The sequence below is a fragment of the Hemicordylus capensis genome, chromosome 4 (genome assembly GCF_027244095.1).
Source record: "Hemicordylus capensis ecotype Gifberg chromosome 4, rHemCap1.1.pri, whole genome shotgun sequence".
Classification (NCBI taxonomy): Eukaryota; Metazoa; Chordata; class Lepidosauria; order Squamata; family Cordylidae; genus Hemicordylus; species Hemicordylus capensis.
The window spans coordinates 54,968,292-54,990,618 of record NC_069660.1 but is presented as its reverse complement, the minus strand read 5'-3'; the positions used below and the strand labels follow the sequence as shown (position 1 = coordinate 54,990,618).

At 44.1% G+C, this 22,327-nt stretch overlaps 1 protein-coding gene across 11 annotated transcripts in view; it reads left to right on the top strand.

Moving 5' to 3' along the window:
• SYCP1 (synaptonemal complex protein 1) overlaps positions 1–22,327 on the top strand; it is a 142,022-nt gene that overhangs the window by 33,416 nt on the left and 86,279 nt on the right. For 10 of the 11 annotated variants that reach the window (XR_008307234.1, XM_053250414.1, XM_053250412.1 and 7 more), the window contains 6 exons: positions 7,205–7,263; positions 8,659–8,727; positions 15,852–15,921; positions 17,665–17,738; positions 18,406–18,514; positions 19,352–19,446. Coding sequence is in view for 10 of the 11 variants with exons in the window: in XM_053250414.1 (XP_053106389.1) it covers positions 7,205–7,263; positions 8,659–8,727; positions 15,852–15,921; positions 17,665–17,738; positions 18,406–18,514; positions 19,352–19,446 (476 nt within the window). In the remaining variant the exon portion in view is untranslated. The remainder of the gene's footprint in view (positions 1–7,204; positions 7,264–8,658; positions 8,728–15,851; positions 15,922–17,664; positions 17,739–18,405; positions 18,515–19,351; positions 19,447–22,327) is intronic. The other variant, XM_053250408.1, reaches the window with a different exon arrangement.

Here is a 22,327-nt window from a genome sequence, read left to right as displayed (position 1 = left end):
AGAAAGCCTCTACAGGATTCAGGAGGAGGATAATGCCTATCTCTTAAAGCCCAACCTGTGCCCAACTTGCTTATCATAGATTATGCATCCACATCTTAGACCAGATGCAGACACACTACACCATCTGATAAAGAAGGCAGAAAAATGGACATGCTAGGCTGTAAGGTCTACTCGACATCTAGTCTTTCTATACGAATTGCAAATTATGTGGCCTGTATGGCACAATATAAGCATTCCTTGTGGAACAGCTTACAGTGGGATTTGGCCTCCCTGACACCTGAGGAATTCCTAGGACACTACACTGAAGTTTATGCCTTGTTCATGACAATCACTAGGCAACAACTAAGCAGTTTCAAACACTTAGTGGAGACTGAATTCCACTTGATGGTGACAGCTGTTTCTATTTGAAGACATGCCTGGCTGAGGTCCACAAACCTTTAAAAGGACATGAAAGGCAGTATTGAAAGCCTGCCTTTCGATGGCAAGGACCTATTTAGCGAGTCAACTGACACTACTATGGAAACTCTGAAAAAATACAAGTTTACTGCAAAAGCTTTCACAACTGCTGCTTCTGCATCGTATTCTTCCTCATATTACTGCCCTGATGGACGACAGCATTCCACCTACAAGCAGCAAGAACATAAAGATTATAGGAAACAGTATAAACTCTACCAGCACAAGGGTTTTGGCCAAATGTCTAAGTATCAGCAATCCCGTCCAGGCAAGTGTGGTGTATGTGGTTTTAAGAATGTACTGTGCCTTTAAGTGGTCTGAATGTGTAAACCAGCTGAAAGGAGTCAGTATATAAAAAGGGCAGGGAGCAGCAGAAGGACATCTCGCTCAGCTCTTAATATGTATGTGTGGTCTTGTGGGAACTGCTTTCAATAAAAGGACTTTGTGTACCTTACTACTGTTTTGACCTGGATACAACAGCAAAGATTGCTCAAAACAGTCTCCTTGATATGTTAGAACGTCCACCATTACCAACTGCACAACCTGCCAAAGCAAATACCACCAGCTTTGTTACTGCCAACACCATGAAACTGGCAATCCATACCCCAGCATGGTACCACATAACACCAGACCGGTGGGTTCTCAGAGTTATTACCACTGGTTACACAATAGCGTTCAAAACTTTGCTAGTGTTCTCGGGCATGAAATTTACACCAGCAACTGGAAGGAAGTTCAGGTTCTGTTGGAGAAGGTGGCAATTGTCCCTCTGCGGTGACACAGAGACTGGGTGGATTCTACTCCTGCTATTTTCAAATTCCAAAGCGGGATGGGGGAATCCGGCTAATCATGATCTCAGGTGGCTGAATCTTTTTATCGATGTACCCAAATTCAGAATGATAACATTGCAGGGCACCTTACCATTCTCTTCAAGGAGGAGTGGCTTGCAATGTTGGATCTAAAAGATGTGTACTTTCACATTGGGATTCAAGAAAACCACTGGAAATATCTAAGGTTCACTGTAGGAAACTCAGTGTACCAATACAAGGTGCTCCCCTTTGGATTATCCACCACTCAGAGGGTGTTTACAAAATGCATGGCTGTGACCATTGCTCACTTCAGAATGCAAGGAATACTTTCTATAACTTGAAGAGTGGCTCCTGGTGGGTCAGGACAGAGAAAAGTTACTTTCACGGATCCATTATGTGTTGACTCTTCTTCAAGATCTTGGCATCCAGGTCAACTGAAAGAAAATTGCACGTGCAACCAACAAAACAGATAACTTGCATTGGAGCGATGCTAGATGCACATACAAAAAGGGCTTACTTGCCAAAAGAGCGTTTCAAAGAGCATGATATATACATAGATTAGTGGACTTGATGGTGTCCTGCAACTCAACTGTGCATCATGCCTGCTTAAGCATGCACAAAATCCAACTTTGGTTCCTTCGGGAGTTCTGCCCCAATGTCAACAGTCAGCACATGCTTCTGACCATTCAACCCTCTGTCCTACAGTCTTTGCAGTGGTGGATAGTAGAGAGCAACCTCTTAGAAGGCATGTCGTTCATTCATTCATTCATTCATTCATTCATTCATTCGATTTCTATACCGCCCTTCCAAAAAATGGCTCAGGGCAGCTTACATTAAAACAAAACAATTAAAATCAATTAACAAAACAGAGACTATAAGACACCATAAAACAATCAACAGTTCAAACATTCAAAACAGTTTAAAAACCCTGGAAAACCAGGTTACAGCAAATTAAAAAAAAAAATTACAAGAAATTAAAAGCCCTGGAAGGTCAGGCTCTCCTGAAGGCCAATAATGAATTCAAATTACGGATTTCTGCAGGAAGTGCATTCCACAGCCCAGGAGCAGCTACAGAAAAGGCCCGCCTCTGAGTTGCCACCAGACGTACCGGTGGTAACTAGAGACGGACCTCCTCAGATGACCTTAATGTACGGTGGAGATCATGCAGAAGAAGTCAACTACTTTCACCCACACAATGGGTTACCACCAATTTGTCCTTTGTGGGTTGCGATTCTCCATGTGGAGAACATCAACTCCAGGGTATGTGGAATTTCCAACACTGCCAACTACACATCAACTTCTTGGAAATGATTGCTGTGTTTTTGACTCTCAAGTCATTTTCACCCCTGCTACAGGGCAGGGTGTTCCAGTTAGAATTCAACAACACCACTGCTATAGCCTACCTCAACAAGCATGAGGGAACTGTGCCCCATTCACTATGTGCATCGAGCATCCAGGTCTGGAACTGGTGCATTGTGCATCAGATCCATCCAATTGCAATACACATCAAGGGGATTGATAACATATTTGCAGACGATCTCAGCAGGTCTGTCCTTCAACTTCACCACAAGTGGGAACTCAACCACCTTTGTCTTCAACGTGTTTTCAAGTTTTGGGGAACTCCACAGATAGATATGTTTTCAATGGTGGAAAACAAGAAGTGTCCATGCTGTTGCTCAAGGGCAGGTCATGGAAAAGGCTCCATGGGGGACTCTTATCAAAACCATTGGCAAAAAGGGCTATTGTACATGTACATGTTTTCCCCTCATTCTCTATTCAACAGGGTAGTGGCAAAGCTGATCCAGGACAACACTAGGTGCATTCTGATCACTCCATGGTGGCCCCGCCAACCATGGTTTGCATCTCTACTCAGACTGTCCAGGCAGACATATTATCACCTCTCTCAACATCCCGATCTTCTGTCCAAAGACGGGGGAAAGTTCTTCATCCAAATTTGAGAAGCCTTTGCTTGACAGCATGGAGGGTTGGCTACTAACTAAAATACTGCTTAACAACCATAAACGTTCTATCAGAAGAAAAAAACAGGTTGCTTACCTGTAACTGATGATCTGCTAGTGATCCGTTGCCATTCATAAGTAATGGGTTCTGTGCCTGTGCGGGAACCTTATGGTCTAATGCTAAAGCTCCTCGTGGCAAGTGCACTCTGCCCCACACCCTTGGCATGGTCGATATTTAAGGCAAGTGGGATGCCATCTTTCTGGATGACCGCTGGAGTCAATGACCATCCCACAAGATACAACAATGGTGAGTTCTTTTTCTGTAAACATAGCCTACAGACTACTGCAGTGGGGAGCTTATTGGGAGGGTCTTAAGAATGGCAAAGGATCACTACCAGATAATCAGTTATAGGTAAGCAACCTGTTTATGTGGATCGTAATCTGTTGCCAGCCATAAGTAAGGGGTGTTTAGCTAGTTCCTCCAGGAGGAGGGTGCAGTAGTCATTGTAACACCCTTTTAAGTACACTTCTCTGAAAGGTGGCCTCCACCGCAGAGTGTAGGTCAGTGGCATAGTACTTGATGAAAGGAAGCTCTGTTGACCAAGTAGCAGCTTTGCAGATGTCTTTGAATGTGATCCCTGACAAATGTTCTGCAGAGGAAGCATAAGCATATGTGGAGTGTGCTCTTATGGATCTTGGAGGATCAACTTTTTGAACTTTGTAAGCTAGAAATATAAGCTCCACTAGCCAATGAGACAAGCGTTTTCTAGATAGACGCTGTCCTTTTGAAGCCCCTTTGTAAGTGATGAAGAGGCATTTTGACAATCTGAAATCCTTTGTGCAATCCAGGTAATGTAGGTGGGACCTGCAAACATCCAAGGAGTGCATGGCCTTTTTCCAGAGAAGAGGTCGGGTTTCTGAAGAATGTTGGCAAAACAATGTCCTGATTTAGGTGGAAACTGGATACAATCTTTGGCAAAAAAAACTATGATCCAAGTGCATCAGCACCTTAGGATAGAATCTTGTGAAGCGTGTATCTATGCGCAGGGCTGTTAGCTCACTTACCCTTCTTGGAGTTGTGATTGCTATCAAAACACTGTTTTCAACATTACCAATTTTATAGGAGCCATTTTCTTTGGCTCAAAAGGTGCCAAAGTCAGTGCAGAGAGGACTAGTGAAATGTTCCACTGTGCTACTGGCTGCCTTATAGGAGGGTATAAGTTAGTTAGACCCTTTATGAAACTTTTGCAGTCTGGGTGTGTAAACAAGCTATGCATTGCTGAGAGAGCTCTAGTGCACTCTTATGGAGACATTAGCCAAACTTTGTGTCTTTAGTGGTCAAATAGAGGAGAACCTCCCTGACTGAAGCTTGCAATATTGCGTAGTGCTTGAACCCATTTGCCAGCATAATTTCATCTGGTGGATGGTTTGCGCGTGTCAAGCAAAATATTACCTAAAAGCCGATCCTCCATGCTGTGAGACATAGAGTGGCCATGTTCGGGTGTAACATCTGACCCCGTTCATGTTACAGAAGATCCAGATACTGATCCAGAGTCTGCAGAATCTGTGTTGGGACATTCTGAATGCCAATGGAAACCAGAACTGTCTTGGCCACCAAGGTGTTATTAGTATTCAGGCTACTTGAAAGGTCAGTATTTTCGCTACAATCTGATCTATCAGTGGCAGAGGTAGAAACATGTATAGAATTCCCCCGTCCAATCTATCTGAAAAGCATCCCCTAGAGAGAGAGGATCGTGATCCGCTCTGGAACAGAAGTGTCTGCACTTTGCATTCTGAGATGTTACAAAGAGGTCTATTGATAGATAGGCCCACGCTCTGAATATTGGATTCAATTACTCAGAGTGTATTTCCCACTCATGTTGTTCTTGTCATGCAAAAGTGTGGCTTAGACTGTCCCCCAGCTCATTGTCTGTCCCCTTTATGTGTATTGATATTGGGTAAATATGTTTACAAATGCACCAGTGCCATATCTATAGATTCAGTGCACAAAGGACACTGTGCCCCCTTGTGCCCTGGACACTGTGCCCCCTTGTCTGTTGATATATGCAATCGCAGTTGTGTTGTCCAGTTGAACTTGTATTACTTGATCCCACAGTTGAGGCAGAAATGCCTTCATGCCCAGAAACATGGCTAGAATCTCTAAGAAGTTTATATGGAATTTTCATTTTGGTCTGACCAGTGACCTTGAACCTGATGGCCATTGCAATGTGCCCCACAACTGGTCAGAGAAGCATCTGTGGTGATCCACACTGACAGCATCATTGTTTGAAAGGGCATACCTCAAAGCAGATGGTCTAGTACTGTTCACCACTTTAGTGTTCTCAGTATGGGGATAGGCATTTTCAAACATAACAGTTAACTGTCCACATTTGGGTGGAACACCGAGACAAACCACAACTGTAACTTTATCATTTTCAAGCGTGCATATCTTACTGTTGTTTTGCAGAAAGCCATGAGCCCCTGCAGACCTTGAATTTGTAAGCACATGCACAGAACCCATTACTTATGGCTGGCAATAGAACACGATCCAGATCTACTTGTTTAAGTGGAAGCACGTCCGTGCCTATGCTAGGTTACATGCCTCTGACCCGCATAGGGTGTCCATAAGACAGGTGCTACTATACAAGACCTCATTAAAGAGCTCCGGCTTGGCCAATGTTTCTGTAAAGGTATACCTTGCTGCAATATCTTCTAAACATGAGGACATGGGAAGACAGTTTTCTCACATCCCAACTGTAGGAGATTCTTAAAAGGCCTTAATAATTTATTCCTTCTTGTCCATAAGCCTATTGGAGCTTGTCACTAGTGTTGTCCACTCTGTCTGAACAACCCTTTGAGCCACTAGCCATTACTTCCTTGAAGCTTCTGACACTGAAAACAGCTTTCTTGGTGGCTATCACTATGGCCTATCATAGCTCTATGTAGATTTATCTTACACAAGATTTTACCCTGATAAGATCCTTATGTGTATAGACCCAAAATTCTACCCCCAAATTGTATCAGACTTTCATTTAAATCAAGACATTCTGTTACCTACCTTTTTCAGAATCCGACTACTCCATTAGAGAGTTTGCTTCATTCCTTGTATGTGCGGTGATGCGTCCTATTTTATCTTAAAAGAACAAAGGACTTCTGTAAGACTAATAGTCATTTCATTGCTAAAGGGTAAGGTGAAAGGCCAAATAATTTCATGCGAGAGACTCTCACATTGGTTAGTTGAGTTAATCTCGATGACCTACAATCTACAGGGTATGCAACCACCACGTACCTTAAGGGCCCAACCAGAGCTTATTCATAACCGACAGTCCATGTATCTGGCTTCTAGATTCAGGACTGCAGCCACATGGTCCTCCCATCAACCTTTCATCAAACATTACGCAATAGATCTTTGCTCTGCTGCAGAGGCGAGCTTTGGGAGGAGCATGTTAAAAAGTGTGTTACAATAACTGCTTCCAGTGCTACTGCACCCACTTCCTGAACAGAAGCTTGCTAATCACCCTTTGCTCAAGAATGCCATCGGATGACAATCCAGACAAACAGGTTGCTTACTTGTAGCTGATGTTCTGGTAGTCATCTGTAGTTATTCATAAGACCCTCCTGTACCTCCCCACTGCAGTAGACTACATAATTTTTAAAAAGAAAGAAAGAAAAGAACTTACCCTTCAGAGGATAATTATCTACGGCAGTCGTCCAGGACCTGGCAAAATGGCGCTCTAACCACCGATATCAGAGGACGCGCCGCGCACATGGTGTGGGCACCATTAGGAGCTAGTGAATCCATCCGCAAGGTCCCTGTGAAGGCACAGTACCCATTGCTTATGAATGACAAAGTATCACTACCAGATCATCAGTTACAAGTAAGCAACCTGTTTTTCTGTGTGACATCCAAACTGAACCAAAATGTACAGCTTTTTTTGTCTTTTAATTTCTTACATATTAAATGTCATATTTCTGTTTTTATTTTAGATGAATATGAACGAGAAGAAACCAGGGAAATGTATATGGAGCTTAACACTAACATTGAGGTAACAAAGGCAACTGATTTGTGGTAATTTAGCATAATTTAATATCTTTGCTTAGTTGCTGAGAAGTTCTTGAAACATATTAATTCAAATGGTCAGGTATCCAACTACATCACTGTATTTTGTAATCCCTGGAATTTTTTGACAAACCTCTATTAAGAGCATGTCCAGATAGCATGTTCTTATTTCAGCTACGAAGTGTGGGAAGTGTCGTCATCAGAAAATATAGGCACAATTTTCCGATGCTGAAAGTAAAAAATACTGTCATGGCCTAAAATTGTCCCCATCAGCTGTATGGATAGATGAGAGGTTGGGAACAAGCATAATCTGAAGACTCAAAGCCTCTTTGAGCTACAGGGATTGAATGCACTAAGTGCACTTTTCTGAAAATTATTACCTTGGAGATTTGAGCTAAGCACATCTAGTGCTGGTTCTTTCTTCTTCTTCCAATTTTGAACATCATACTGGAATTATGAATTCTCCTACTTCTATCTTTGTCCTGTTTGCATGAAGCAATTACATCAGAAAGTGCAATTTTATCATAAAAGGTAGGCAGAATATACAGTCAATACTGCAACAAACCTGATGGGTAGCATTAATGAACAGAATAGCTGTCAGAAACTGCTGCCTGGATCACTACCTTTTTATTTTTGGAGTAAAAATTAGACAAGTGTCTTTGTGCTGGATTGATTGATTGTTTGTCAGAAACGACTACTTGTTAAGAGCCATTCTTTATCTGCTTTCCTGATTCAATGGGTATCAAAATTTGACAGTGCATTTTTATAGATGAGCTGCCAGAAATTCCTCCCTGTCAATATTTGCTACCTGATCTACTAATCCTTTCTCAGTGAGTATCAAAAAATGAACATTTACCTGCGCCAGACTATTTTTCAGAAAATACTGCTTGTCAGTACCTTGTTTTCATTAGGAATACTATCTGCATCCCTGAGTAGGAAAATTGATAGCATTTTTAAAATAGACTACATGTCAGAAATTGCAATCAATTTTTGCTATCTGGGCTATTATCTTATTTTTCCTTACAGTGGTACCAGTGAGAGAAAAAAGGGCATGCTAGAATAATGCACTGCTTTTGACTCAGCTGGCTGGGCACAAGGCCAACCCAAGACTTTTTCACATTTGAAATAGGGTACCATATGCTGTCCCCCATTTAGCCCACCCCACTCCCTGCTCTCTGGTTATTTTTGTTACACTACCTCTTCTCTTTACTGCTGGATTGATAGTGAGTGAGAATGCTGCTCGGCCCTAGGGAGGGACAGAAAATGGAAGAGGGAGCAGGAAGAAGAAGATGGGGCATCAATTTTCCAGTTTCTCGCAGACTGCCCAAGGTGATGATTTGCAAGATGATCTTTAATGTATCCCCTTTGCTATTCTCCGTAGGTACTGCAGCGGGGACAGTCGGAAGGGGCTTATGACTACAACGGATCACTTCCAGATCTTAAGTTACAGGTAAGCAACCTGTATATCTGGATCGTGATCCATTGTGGTCATAAGGAATGGGTGATTAGCGAGCTTTTCCTCTAGGAGGTGGGTGTAGTAACCCATGCTCATGCTAACACCCTTTTAAAAACATTTCTCCCGAAGTCTGCTTCCTTCGCCATTCTCAGATCTAATACATAATGTTTGATGAATGGCAGCTGTGACAACCATGTGGCCACCTTGCAGATATTGGACATCCTAATGCCCGACAAATGGGCTGCGGAGGTTGCGTATGCCCTAGTTGCGTGAACATGCACAGTTCTTGGTGGGGCAACACCCTGACACATACGCCAGGCAGATAGTTTCCACTAACCAATGGGACAGGCGCTGTCTTGAAATCGGACGGCCCTTACATTTTCCTTTGAACCCTATAAAGAGTCTCCTAGTCTTCCTGTAACCCTGTGTCCTTTGCAAATAAAACAAGAGGGTTCTACACAAGTCTAAGGAATGAAGTGCTATTTCCAAGGGCGTTTCAGCATTTTGAAAGAAGGTGGGTAACACGACTTCTTGGTTAATATGGAAGTCTGACACAATTTTTGTGCGAAAGCACGGGTCTAATCTCATGACTACTTTATGAGGATAGAATTGAGTGTACGGTTTATCTACCTGGAGAGCCGTCAGTTCACCCACTCTTTTCGCAGATGTGATCGCCACTAAAAAGGCAGCCTTTAACATAAGAAGCTTGAGGAGTGCTGTTGCCAAAGGTTCAAACGGCCTTTCTGTTAACGCCGATAATACTAAAGACAGACTCCATTGTTCCATTGGCCGCCGTATAGGAGGATATAAATTATTCAACCCCTTCATGAATCGCTTGCATTCTGGATGGGAGAACACAGTCGTCCCATCCCAACCCTTGTGCTTTGCTGAAATGGCGGCTATATGTATCTTGATGGACACATTCGCGAAGCCCTTAAGTTTCAAGGACGTCAGGTATAGCAATACGTCCCGAGGAGTGGCCTGAAGGGGTCTAACCCCCCTTTCCTTCATATTGGTTCTGAAGCGATTCCACTTATTAGCATAATTCCTTCACGTGGACTGTCTCCTACTGGTGAGTAGGCTGTCTCTCATAGACTGATCCTCCAGGCTGTTAACTTCAAGGTGTGAACCTCGGGGTGCAAGACCTTTCCTTGCTCTCTTTACAATAGATCTGGAACTTGAGGGAATCTGAGATAGTGATAACTGCAGAAGTGGCACAAATCATGGTTGACGTGGCCACCAAGGTGCCAGTAGAATGCGGTTCGCTCTGTCTCGAATAATGTGTGCCAACACGAGTCCTATGATCAGCAGTGGTGGGGACAGATAAAGAAGTCCCACACTCCATGTGTGCTGGAACTCATCTCGCAGGGACCCTTCTCCAACGCCTGCACGTGAGCAATAGCTTGCACACTTCTTGTTGACATGTGTTGCAAATAAGTCCACTGTGGGGACCCCCCACGCATTGAAAATCCTCTGTAGATAAGTAGTCTTTATTTCCCACTTGTGCCTCTGGCTGTAATCCACAACCCTGCTGAGGCTGTTGGCCAAGTCGTCCACACCTCTTATGTGGAGTGCAGTCGGGTAGATGACATGGCGAATGCACCAATTCCATATTCTCTGAGCAAGGAGGCACAATAATATGGAGACTGTTCCTCCTTGACGATTGATATAGGCGATCGCCATCGTATTGTCCAGTGCTATTTGGACCACCGTGCCTTGTAATTGAGATTGAAATGCTTTTAAAGCCAGAAACACTGCCATCAGTTCTAGGTAATTGATATGCTGCCTGGCTTGGAGATACGTCCCCATTCCTTGGACACAATGACCACTGCAATGTGTACCCCAACCCGTCAATGATGCATCTGTTGTTATCCAGCAAATTGGGGCTAACATTTTGAATGGCACTCCCTGTGTTAGCTTGTCGGGCTCCATCCACCAATGCAAATCCCTCAAGACCACTTGTGGGATTTCTAAGTGCATGTTCTGGCTGTCCACATTGGGACGGAAGTTGCACAGATACCAGTGCTGTAATGTCTGCATGCACAACCGAGTGTACAGAACCGTGGTGGCACAGGAGGCCATCAGGCCTAACAGCTTTTGAATCTGCACTGCTGGTTATATTGGGAGTAGCACAAATTCCTGAATAAGCGCACGTATCTGCTGAATGCGGTCTTGAGGCAAATACGCTCTCCTCTTCTCAAAGTCCAACACTGCACCTATGAAATTCACTCGCTTCTTGGGGGATGAGGTTCGATTTTTTCCAATTGACATTGATTCCCAGGTTTTCGAGCAGGTGGATCATGTTCTGAATCTGTTTGATCAGCAGTTCTTCGCTGTGGCTCACCAGGAGCCAATCGTCTAAGTAGGGATAGACCATCATCCCTTGCGTCCTCAGGTTGGCCACCACCGCTGCCATCAACTTGGTGAATACCCTCGGTGCCGTCGAGAGACCGAAGGGTAGAACCTGATATTGGTATATTTGATCCCCCACTGTGAATCGGAGATATTTGTGGTGATTCTCCTGGATGCCCACATGAAAGTAAGCATCCTTCAGATCTAAGGTCACCGCCCAAGACCCCTGGGCCAAAAAAGGAAGGATAGCCTGTAAAGTTGTCATTCTGAACTTCCTGGTCCGGATATAATAGTTGAGACCCCGAAGGTCCATTATTGCTTGGATTCTGCCGACTTTCTTTGGAATCTGAAAATATCGGGAGTAATAGCCCGATAGCCTGTCCAGCCACTGCACTTGAACAATCACCTCCTTCTCCAGCAGCACTTTCACCTCCCCCTGCAGTATTTCTGTGGCTGTGGTGAATGTCAAACCCGAGAACGATGGCTTGGCCTTGAACTCCAGTGCATCACCTGTTTGAACAATTCTCAACACCCTTTGGTCTGATGTTATGTTGTGCCATGCTTGGGCATGGCTTGCCAGCTTGATGGAGTTTCTGGCAACTACAGAACCGATGGTATAGGTCCTGGCATGATTGGCTTCCATAGGTGTTAAGGAACCTATGCTGTGATTGAAGGCCAGTGTGTGCAGTGGACAGACAGTCCCTTCAAAAGTTCTGTTTCGTGTTATCCTTATTTGGTCGAGTAGCATTGCCCTTTGTCTTGTGGTTAAAGCCTTTAGACTGCTGGTAAGGTCTATACTGCCTTTTGTAGTCTTACCTGTCCTGATATTTGAAGGGTCTTTGACGAGTGAAGGAGCGGCCCTTTGACGAATTCCCCGTCTGACCCGAAGCTGTCATGAAGGATCGTGCTGTGAATTTAGATTTTTTAATGATTCCATTGTAGAATCTGTGTCATCGTGAAACAGGCCTTTGCCATCAAAGGCCAAACTCTCAACCCTTTCTCTCATGTCTTGCTGCAGTGACGTGGAACGAAGCCAGGCATGGCGGCATATGCTTACTGCTGTCACCATCGTTTGCAACTCCATCTCTGTGAGGTGCTTAAAGGCGCTCAACTGCTGTCTAGTTACCACAGTTGTTTTTTTGTAGGTCTCATTGAATTTCCATTGGAACTCTTCCGGAGCCATGGATGTAGAGTCCTGTAGCAAGGAGTCCCACAACAGGTGATTATAACGCGCCATGCAGGCAGCATAGTTTGCCATTCGAATTGCCAAGCTAGCTGTGGAATAGATCTTTCTTCCCATTACATCAATCTTACGTCCTTCCTTATCCCCAGGAGTTGTATGGCGACGCCCTCCCCGGGGTGTTGATGCACAGTCCACAACTAGTGAATTGGGTGCTGGATGACGCAAAAGGTACGTATTCTCGTCTTCACTTATTCTGTATAAATTCTCTAGACATTTTGCAGTGGGTGCAGATACATGTAGTGATACCCATGCTGTCTTGGTAATTGCTTAGTAATTCCTTAGTAATTGCTGGTATCATGCTTAGGGCCATTGGTTGGGATGTTCTTGACTTGCCCATCATATGGTATACTGGGTCCACTACTTTAGAGTCTAGAAATTTTAGATCCATTCCCAGTGCCTTCACAATGTCTCACATAAGGGCATGATATGCCTTCAACAACTCTGTTGGAGAAGTAGAAAGCCTTGGTGGCACATCCGATGGTGGGTCAGACCTCCTGCTGAGGTCGTCAGAATCTGAAGCTGCGGAAGATACCTCCTCCATGTCACAGTCCTCTGGGGAAGATGGTGGTTCTGAGGGTGGAGGGGTTGATTTTCGTTTCCTTTTGCCCTCTGGCTTTTCTGGAGGCTGGGGTGGGGGTTGGGGTGGCGCTCCTGATGGCTGGCCAGCAGGCTGCCCAAATACCTGGACCGGGTTTTCCAACACCTGCACTGGCTGCTGATGGTAAGTATCCTGCTCTTGTGCCTGCCCAGGCACCTGCATGGCTTTCCAACGCAAGTATTCAGCGTAATCATCTGGTAGTGTGTGTCGAAACCCGCAGGTATACTTTGGTTGTCTCTGAGGTAGGTATAACTCTGGTGCTGGATTCGACATTGATGGATTTGTCGACGTCAAGGGAAATGTCGATGTCAAGGGCAAAACTGGCATTGATGGACGTATCAAGGGCTGCATCGATGTTGACGGTGGTAATGGTAACGACGGTACCGTCAATGCCGATGGAGGCAGGAAAGGTATATGCAGCGGGGAGCAAGAAGGTGTTTTCGGTGGGAGCACTGGCTCATTCTCATCCAGCTCAACATCCAGTCCTGTACTCAAGAAGCCGTGCAAAGTGGACCCTGATGGCATACTTGATTCTGAGTCCATCAGGTCCCTCAGGTTGGTGTACTGCTCTTTGTCTCATGTCTGCAACCCCTGTGTCCTCGGTGTTGATGGAGACTGGTTCGGGGTCCGTGCTGGAGGCAGCAAGCAAATGATCTTTCCCGATGTCGATGGGCCAGTTTGCATCACTCCCGATGGTGTCGATATTGATGTCCGAAGCTGAACAGCAGACTAAGCGGCTGCAGTCTGTATTGTCATACTAGGTAGCGATCGGGGGCTCGGCATGGAGGCAACGCGAGCCCTAGAGTTTACTGAGGCAGACTCATCTGAGTCGCCCTTGAACGTCTGCGCCGCCATTGGGGAAGTGGTATGGTGTCTCTTCATGGGCAGCGCCCCTGAATCCCCAGATACCATTTTCTCTTGGTGTCCACGATCCTTAGGCTTGTGATTCTTACTGGAAACATCCTTGGGCCTCTTGAAGTCGCCTTCTCCCGACTCTGCCGTGCCTATCAACGCGGTTTTAGACTGCTGACGGACTGTTCCGCTGACATCAGGCTGTGCCTCCTTAGATACCGTCGAAGTCGGAGAGCTCAATACCGACCTCAGCGTCAACTTCAACATCGAGGCTTGCCAAGTATCTGGGCGTGGTGTTGGCGGGCGGAGCGCTTCATCATACAATGCCGCCCGAAGTCTAAGTGCCCTGTTTTGCCTAGTCTGTTTGGAGAAAGAGCAGCAAATTTTACACGCTGTGGTGTTGTGCTCCTCTCCCAGACACATCAGACAAGCTTCGTGAAGGTCTGTTGATGGAAGTTTAGCGCGGCATTTTACACACCGTTTAAAGGTCTTTTTAACTTCCATAGCCACTCAACACAACAGCCCTTCACCAGTTCAAGTCCATTACACAAATCCAGTCAGTTTACCGTTCCGAGGGTCAATTTCCAGTTAGTCAAACTATCTTTCGTCAGAACCAGTCCGTAACACAAATCCTGTCAGTGTGCCGATCCGAGTCAAGTCCGTTAATCTCAGTCAACCAAAAGCTAAATCCGTAATCCAAGTCCAATTCCATAAGTCAAATACTAGTCAGTAATAAGTAAGTTAAACAATTTCCGAGGAGCTACAGCAACGAGGTTTGAATGCTAAGACGGTCAAAGAGAAACTGGAAAATGGACGCCCCAACCGCCTCTTTTAACGACTCAGCACAGCACGTGCAGGCGGGAGGGGGCGTCACGAGGAGCTAATCAATCAGCCTGCGAGGTCCGTGCGCAGGCGCAGAACCCATTCCTTATGACTACAACGGATCACTTCCAGATCTTAAGTTATAGGTAAGCAACCTGTATTTTTCAACCCAAAGAGTTGTACTCACTAGAACAGTGCAGGTGACTCTCTAGTACTCCCAGCGGCAGCACAGGTGAGTGAGCAGGAAGTTGACTCCAAATCTGCCACACCTCCAAATTCATCACCTGAAGTGATTTGCTTTACCCTGAAGCATGGCAGAACCGGCCCTGCCTGCCCAACATGAAGTCAGAATGTGTCCTGGAATCCTCTGAGATACATACATTCTGGTGTGCACTTCCAGCTCCCTGTTGTCCTACTCCGTGTCTCTTGCTGTCCACAGCTTTGGTGTCCCTTGCAGAAATAGAATAAGAAAATGCAAACCTACCTTCCTTGGGTCATTGGCACTGGAGGCAGCCCATCCAGATAGTACCTCTGAAGGGTCTGGATTTGGCCACCAGGCTGAACAACTGCCCTATTGTATCAGGTTCTACAGAGACTAGCCTTATCACCATTGTTGTTTAATATATGGATGAAGCTGCTGTGAAAGATCATCCTTAGTTCTGGAGAAGAGTTATTGTAATGAGAGTTATTGTAATGAGAGTTAAGAGTTATTGTAATGACACCCAGCTCTACATTCCATTAACTCAAGGCTGAACTAAATGTTAGGTGATAGATCTAGATCTAGAAACCCAAGTCTAAAGTGAACATCTAAAAGGTGGTTGAGGAAAGGCACAATTTGAAGAAAGAAGGGGCAGCTTGGGAAGGAGGGCTTAATCTTTCCCCTGCCTGTATTTCTTCTTTGCATTCCCTTGCCTTTTTCCAGACAAAGTTGCCAGATATGTTTGCAGCTGCAAGACGGAAGTGAGGAAAAGTAGTCCTGGTTGGGGGAAGGATTATTCATCTACTGTTTCTTTCCTTTCTTGTCTTCTACCTTTTCTCCTTTCTTGTCCTCCACCTCTTGTAAATTGATCCAGTTATGCTTTGAATTTTATCTATAAAAAGTATGTACATTAATAAAAAAGAATATTTATATCAGAGGACTGCTCTAATTATAAAGTAAATATTAGTATTCATTTTTTCCTGTATAAATTCTGAATATATTCATTGGCATTTTAGAGACTTTATTGTCACCACTTTTTTTGCATCTTCTAGAGAATGATACAGGCCTTTGAGGAACTTCGTGTACAAGCAGAGAACTCCAGATTAGAAATGTATTTTAAATGTGAGAATCTTATTTAATGTTTATGGTATTTTTGTGATGTACAGTAAATAGTCATATTGATCCATTGTTATACAGTAGAAGAAACCTAAGGATGATCAACAAGAGATGAGCAAATAATATGCATGATGAAAACTTTCTGTTTTCTTATTTGATAGTATAGAGCTGCCATTTCTTAGCCAAAACAAATGGTTGAAAATCATTGAAAGATTTTAAATAAAAATATGATGTTTAGGATTTTAAATTATGAGGTTGTTCTCACAACCAGTCCTATCTGGGTAGGACAGGCCTAGCCTGTGTAGGTCTGGTCATAAATTGCACCAGGATCACTCCCAATCCTACTGCTCCTCGCCTGGGTAACCCTGCTTTTTAACTTGGGCTTATAGTGAGGTAGGAGGACAAGTGTGTGTCTCCTACCTCACTTGCGAGTTGTATGTGTGATTGGGCTGTTGGCAGTAGCTCCTGGGCTGCCAGAAGTCATCTTACATATAGAGCTGGGGAAAGAGCTATAGAGCGGCCCAGAAGCAGGGAGATATCCCAATGCACCACACTGCTTGTATAACAGTTCTACATATAACAAGGTTTGCCTGTATTGATATTACTAGAGTTTTCTGTAACTTGAAATTATAGTACATATAATTTGTACTGTAATATAGTACACATAAGTATAGATCAACTACATATTCCCAAACCCATAATCTGTCAGGAATTACTCCTCCCAGCCCTTTCCTGCCTTGGAATGCAAGCACATCAGGCACAATGTGAGCTTCTGCTCTTGTTGGCTCCAGCCTCCCAGGAGTCCACGTAGAAAGAAAGAGGAAACAGCTGCTGCCAGATTGGTCAATAGCTTGGGTTTGGAGATTCTTGGCTATGCTTCCTCCTGTGTTTGTATCCTTGAACTGTGCTTTGTCCTATGTTTGCTTTCCTGAACTGGGTTATTTTGTTCTTGCTCTTTCCCCTTTGTCCCTGATTTTAGCTCCTTTAGCAAGCCTGCTCTTTGCCTTGAATCCTGATCAGTCCAGTCTGCCTATTACTGCTTGTCTTTCTTGAGTTTGGTGGTCATAATCCTGCCTAAGCATACTTCCTTTCTCTTGATTAAACTGTGCCACCAATATCATGCTTTATTCCCTGACATACTCCTTTGTCAGTAAGTGCATATATACAGCTAGCTGCTCTTACTTTCAAAGAATGATGCTGTGGCTAGCTTCATCAGTTCAAGATTCTGGGGTATATTTGGGATCAGCATACCATATCTGACCCTTACCTAAAAATAATGGCCAGTTTACATGTGACATTTAATTCATTATTAGCCCTGACACATGAAGTTTTTCTTTAATTAATTGCATCTGGATCGGAGTCCACCTGCAGAATGGGACCATTAACTCTCTTCATGGCGTTTTTCACACAGCAGGCTTTACCACGAGTTTATTGCGAGGCTTTACTGAGAGTTGGAAATTGGCCAAAAAACCTGATGCAAAATGTGGATTTTAAAATTCTGGATATTTATTATTTATTATCATTATTATTATTATTACTACTACTACTACATTTATATCCCACTGTTCCTTCAAGGACCCCAGATGGTGTACATGGTTGTTGGCTTATCAGTGCCACACTTTATATACATGAATATATGGATCATCATCCCCTCTCAAGTTAATGTATTTTTTTAGTATAGGCCTAAAAAGGTATCTTATACTGTGATGACTACTGTAATTACTAACTTATCTATTTTTATTTTGGAAGTAAAAGAAGAAGCAGAAAAAATAGCACAACTTGAAAAAGATTACCAAATAGAGATGGACACCATGGGCAAGCAGGTGTATTTTATTTCTGTTGATATTTATCAAAACTGTGTTATAAATAATTTACAGTGTATGAATCAATATTTCAAATGAATTTTACTTTCAGAGTAAGTGTAGTTAGAGGTAGTATCCATTGATAGTGATAGTTTGCTGCAGAAGAAATTAATTTCCTGTACAGTTAGAAGACACTGACAGAAAGTTGAACTTAAAGGGCAGTGATAGTAAATGTTTTCAAAAGGTGAACATCTTAAAGTGATTGACGATTCTATTGGGGCTGCCCTTTATGTTCTATTGGGGCTGCATTGTATGCAAGAGGGGGGCCTTTTTTTTTTTTTTTTTTTACCAAGACCCCCTTTCTTCTGTTTCCCCAGATGCCTACCCAAAACATGTCCCTTAAGGTCCTTCGGTAACTTAGGGGCATATTTTCAAAGGGCATTAGGGAGCAGAAGGCAGGCAGAGAGTAATATTATTTTGTGAAAGATAATTTTGAGAGATAATATGAGCATTTTGACTTATATTTCCTAGTATTGATGTGTATGTTGGTAGAAGAAGCCTAAGTAGTATTGGTGTAGTATTGGTGTGTATATTTTTTTCTACATTAATGCAGTCAAGTAATAAACTTTGTAAAACAAATGTCATGTGTAACATTTCTTTGATATTATACTGCTCTTCACTTTATTAGGTGTCAATGTTGACAATGCAAAATGGTGAAAAAGATAATAAAATGAAAGAAATAAGCATTCAGTTACAGGAATCAAGAGAGCTCATTACTGAGTTAAAAGAAATTAGAAGTAAGAATTTTTGATAATTCTAAATGAGCTTATTAAATAGTAAGTACAGAAAACGGAATCAACTTATTAAGTACAGAAAACAGAATCAACTAGAGGTTAGTTAGTGCCTCTCAGAACTAGAATCATTGGCTCCAAATAGAAGGTTGGTGGTGTGTACATCTGTCATTTACATAGCAAAGGCAGGTAGAAACTAGGCCCCATTTGTGGTGGGGGGGGGATCCCAGGACACTTGTTTTTATGCTATAGTTTAATGCAGCCCTTGGCATAGATTGGGGTGGGCATTAAGTATCTTGGGAGTTACTGGTAGCTCCAGGGGTTCTGTGAAGAAGCTCTCCAGGTGTTTGGGCTTGCTTTTTCTGCACTTTCATTGCAGCCACATTGACTGGTTTAGTAGGAGCACGGCCTTGCCATTTTTAATCTCCTTTTCTTTGGTGCTCAGAGTTGCTTTTACTTTTTCTACCATTCATTTCTCTCTGTTTGCTTTCCCCATATAAGTAGACTATCTTGCTCTTCTCCTGTCCCACAGCAAAATTCTCCTAAAATTCAGGAGGCTTGAAAAAATCCCTTTTTCTAAATATGTATATTTTTGTACATTCTTCCAAACTGTAACTGACTCCACCTCTCCAAGCTGCTATTTCCTGCTGTTAGCTCCCAAGGCTCTGGCAAAAACAAAAGAACTTCTGGAAGCCTTAAGTCTGCCCACCACTGGCTTAGGTTAAGGGCATACTTAGTGACAGTCTCTAGTAAGAGGACAAAAGTATGCAATTCTGTAAGCATGTTTTCTAAAAATGCCTTTAAGAATGTCTGAATATTTTATCATTAACATTTATAATTTAGAACAACAAGATGAGGTGCAAAAAAGAGAACAAAACAAACAGCAATGCTTGTTGGTGCAATTGGAAGAAACAAAAAGCTCATTGCAAAACGCAGAGGTATGACCTTGCAATTTTTTGGTAAAATAATATTATATACATATAAAAATAATAAAGAATGATGGCTCACACATTAAAGTTGCAAACATGCAAGAGAGGAGAGATTATTTTCACCAATCACCCCCTTACCCCTGCTGTCCACGATGCCTCCCAAAATATGTCCTTGAAGGTCATGTTCCCTTAGGAACATATTTTTGAGGAACATCAGGAGCAGTGGGGGGTGGGATGGGCAGCAGAAATCAACCCTCCTTTTTATGTGTACAACATTAGATCTGGATCGTGATCCGTTGCATTCATAATATTGGGTTCTGCGCCTGTGCAGAGACCTCACAGACCCATTAACTAGCTCCTCATGCCGCCTCCAACTGCCACACACGTGACCGTGCTCCTGCTATCCCTGGCAGTTGGGGCACATCTTACTCAGTTTCTGTTAGACCCCCGTTGCGTCTACACCTCGGATTGATTTGCTCCTCAAAATATTAACGGATTTTTGGATAACGACTAAGAACAGATAACGACCTACGAACGGATTTTGGACTTTGGACTGTACACGGATTACGGCTTTGGATACGCCTAACAACGAATAGCATAAAAAAGATTCTTTCCCGTTGTCTCGGGAAGATGTCTGAGGCTATGTCTATCAAGCCGAAAACTACTTTTAAGTGCTGCTCTGAGTGCCGGGCAAAATTACCAACAATGGACACTCATGATGCGTGCTTGTTATGCTTAGGAGAACAGCATAACCCAGCGAGCTGTAAGATCTGCTCTTCGTTTTCAAAACAAATGCTAAAGAACAGGGCACTAAGATTGCGGGTGGAGCTTTCTGGCAATGCGCTATGCCCACCAACACCGAGACCCTCGACGTCAACATCGGGGTGGGTCTCGGAATCCTCGATACCAAGGCATGATTCTTCTGTGGTGAATTCTGCTAGCCAGCAGTCGAAAGGTATTGAGGTCGGCGCCGTTGGCAACAACAACGGGGCACCGTCGGCACTGACTGCGTCGACGCAAGCAGCATTGACATCGATGTCAATGCCGATCTCGATTTCGAAAGGTTTCGACGCGTCGACATTGAGAGAGGCTCATCATCGGTGCAGTGTGATGGACCTCACCCCTGCTTATACTCTGATTGCATCCCCTGCCTTGACCCCACAACAGGTATATCGCACGGAGGATTATCTCGATTTCAGGGAGAAAGCAGCGGAGGAGGAGATATTACTGAACCCAAGGGCGAGGACCGACTTGCTGGTTCTCCTTGTTTCTACGGATAGCACGCCATCAGGATCAACGTTCCAGGGTTTCTCGGGTGTCGAGGTCGACCACAGCACCAGACAAACACTGTCGCTCAAACCAATACAGAAGACTCCCTCGATATCACCTGCACAGCTACCCTCCATGTCGCCAGTACAGCTACCTGTGATGCCGAGGCCCATTCAGCTAGTAACTGCGGCTACTAGCCCAATCAGATTTCTGAGGCCCCTGACATCGGATAGGGCGATGTTGACCAGGCCATAACTGTTCTTTGTCCTTCATCAGCCCAGATGGTGCATGCTTGTGGTTTTTCACATACCCCATCAGTAGTGTGCCCAATAGATTATGAGGACTATAAGATTTGGAAAGTGCAACAGGAGGCTGGGCTTCTGCAACCGCCATTACACCATGATAGGGGTGTGGTAGCCCAAACGCCGGCTACGGCAAGCCAAGCACCGCCACACTTGGCTGGCTCGGATGTGAGGAGTGTCCAGCGGAATACCTCTATGTCTATGGGGCCCAAGCATGCGACATCAACCAAAGTGCAACGGCAGAATGTCCCAGTCACACCAGATGAGGAACCAGACTCTGGAGATACAGATTCCTCAAACACTTCTGACACTGATGATGAGGACTCTATGATCACAGCGGAGCCGCTACATCCAGAGCTGCCAGCCAATGTGCCCCCGCATACTTCAGTGTCTCCTACTGAAGAACTAAAAGCATACGGTACCATATTCAGATAAGAGAGATGGTGGAGGCCCTAGGTCTTGAGTTAAAGCAGCCAGAGATGGATTTGAAGGATCCAGTCTATAATATGGCGGCAAGGGCAAAAGTTTCCCATCGAGTTTCCCATCCCATCTATAATATGGTGGCGAGGGTAAAATTTTCCCATCCCATGCTGCCTGCGATAATGAAGGCGGCGCAGACTGCATGGGAGATCTTGCAAACATCTACTGCTACTTCCTGAAAATTAGAAGGCCTGTGTCGGGTGCAAGAGGAAGAAAACACCTATCTCATGAAGCACCCAGTACTGAATTCCTTGGTTGTGGAATGTGCCTCTTCGAAGGGCAGACAGCACCATTCTACACCAGGTGATAAAGAAGGCAGAAAACTTGATGTGTTGGGCCAAAAAGTTTATGCCACCTTGAGTTTGGCAATAAAAATAGCCAACTATTCATCATGCTTAGCAAGGTATGGACACCACCTTTGGGATGTTCTTTTCCAGGACTCTGCAACTATGACACCAAAGGAGTTTCAAGACAACTTCAAACAAACCTATGAAAAGGCCACAGTTGTGACCAGACATTTGCTCATCACGTTTAAACATGCGGCAGAGACAGATTCGAGGGCAATGACCACGGCAATAACCCTACGCTGCCATGCATGGTTGCGTTCCACGAATTTACAGCAGGAGATGCGAGATAGAGTGGAACACTTAACGTTTGATGGCAAAGGGCTCTTTGCCAAGGCCACGGATATGACCATGCAATCTTGCAAAGTTCACAGCAAAAACTTTCATGGCTGCAACAGGAAGCGGCCAGGCATCACGAAGCCGATCATATGGAAGGCAGCAGGGTCGCTCTGCATACAAACAGGAAAGAAGAGAATACAGGAGACAATACAAACC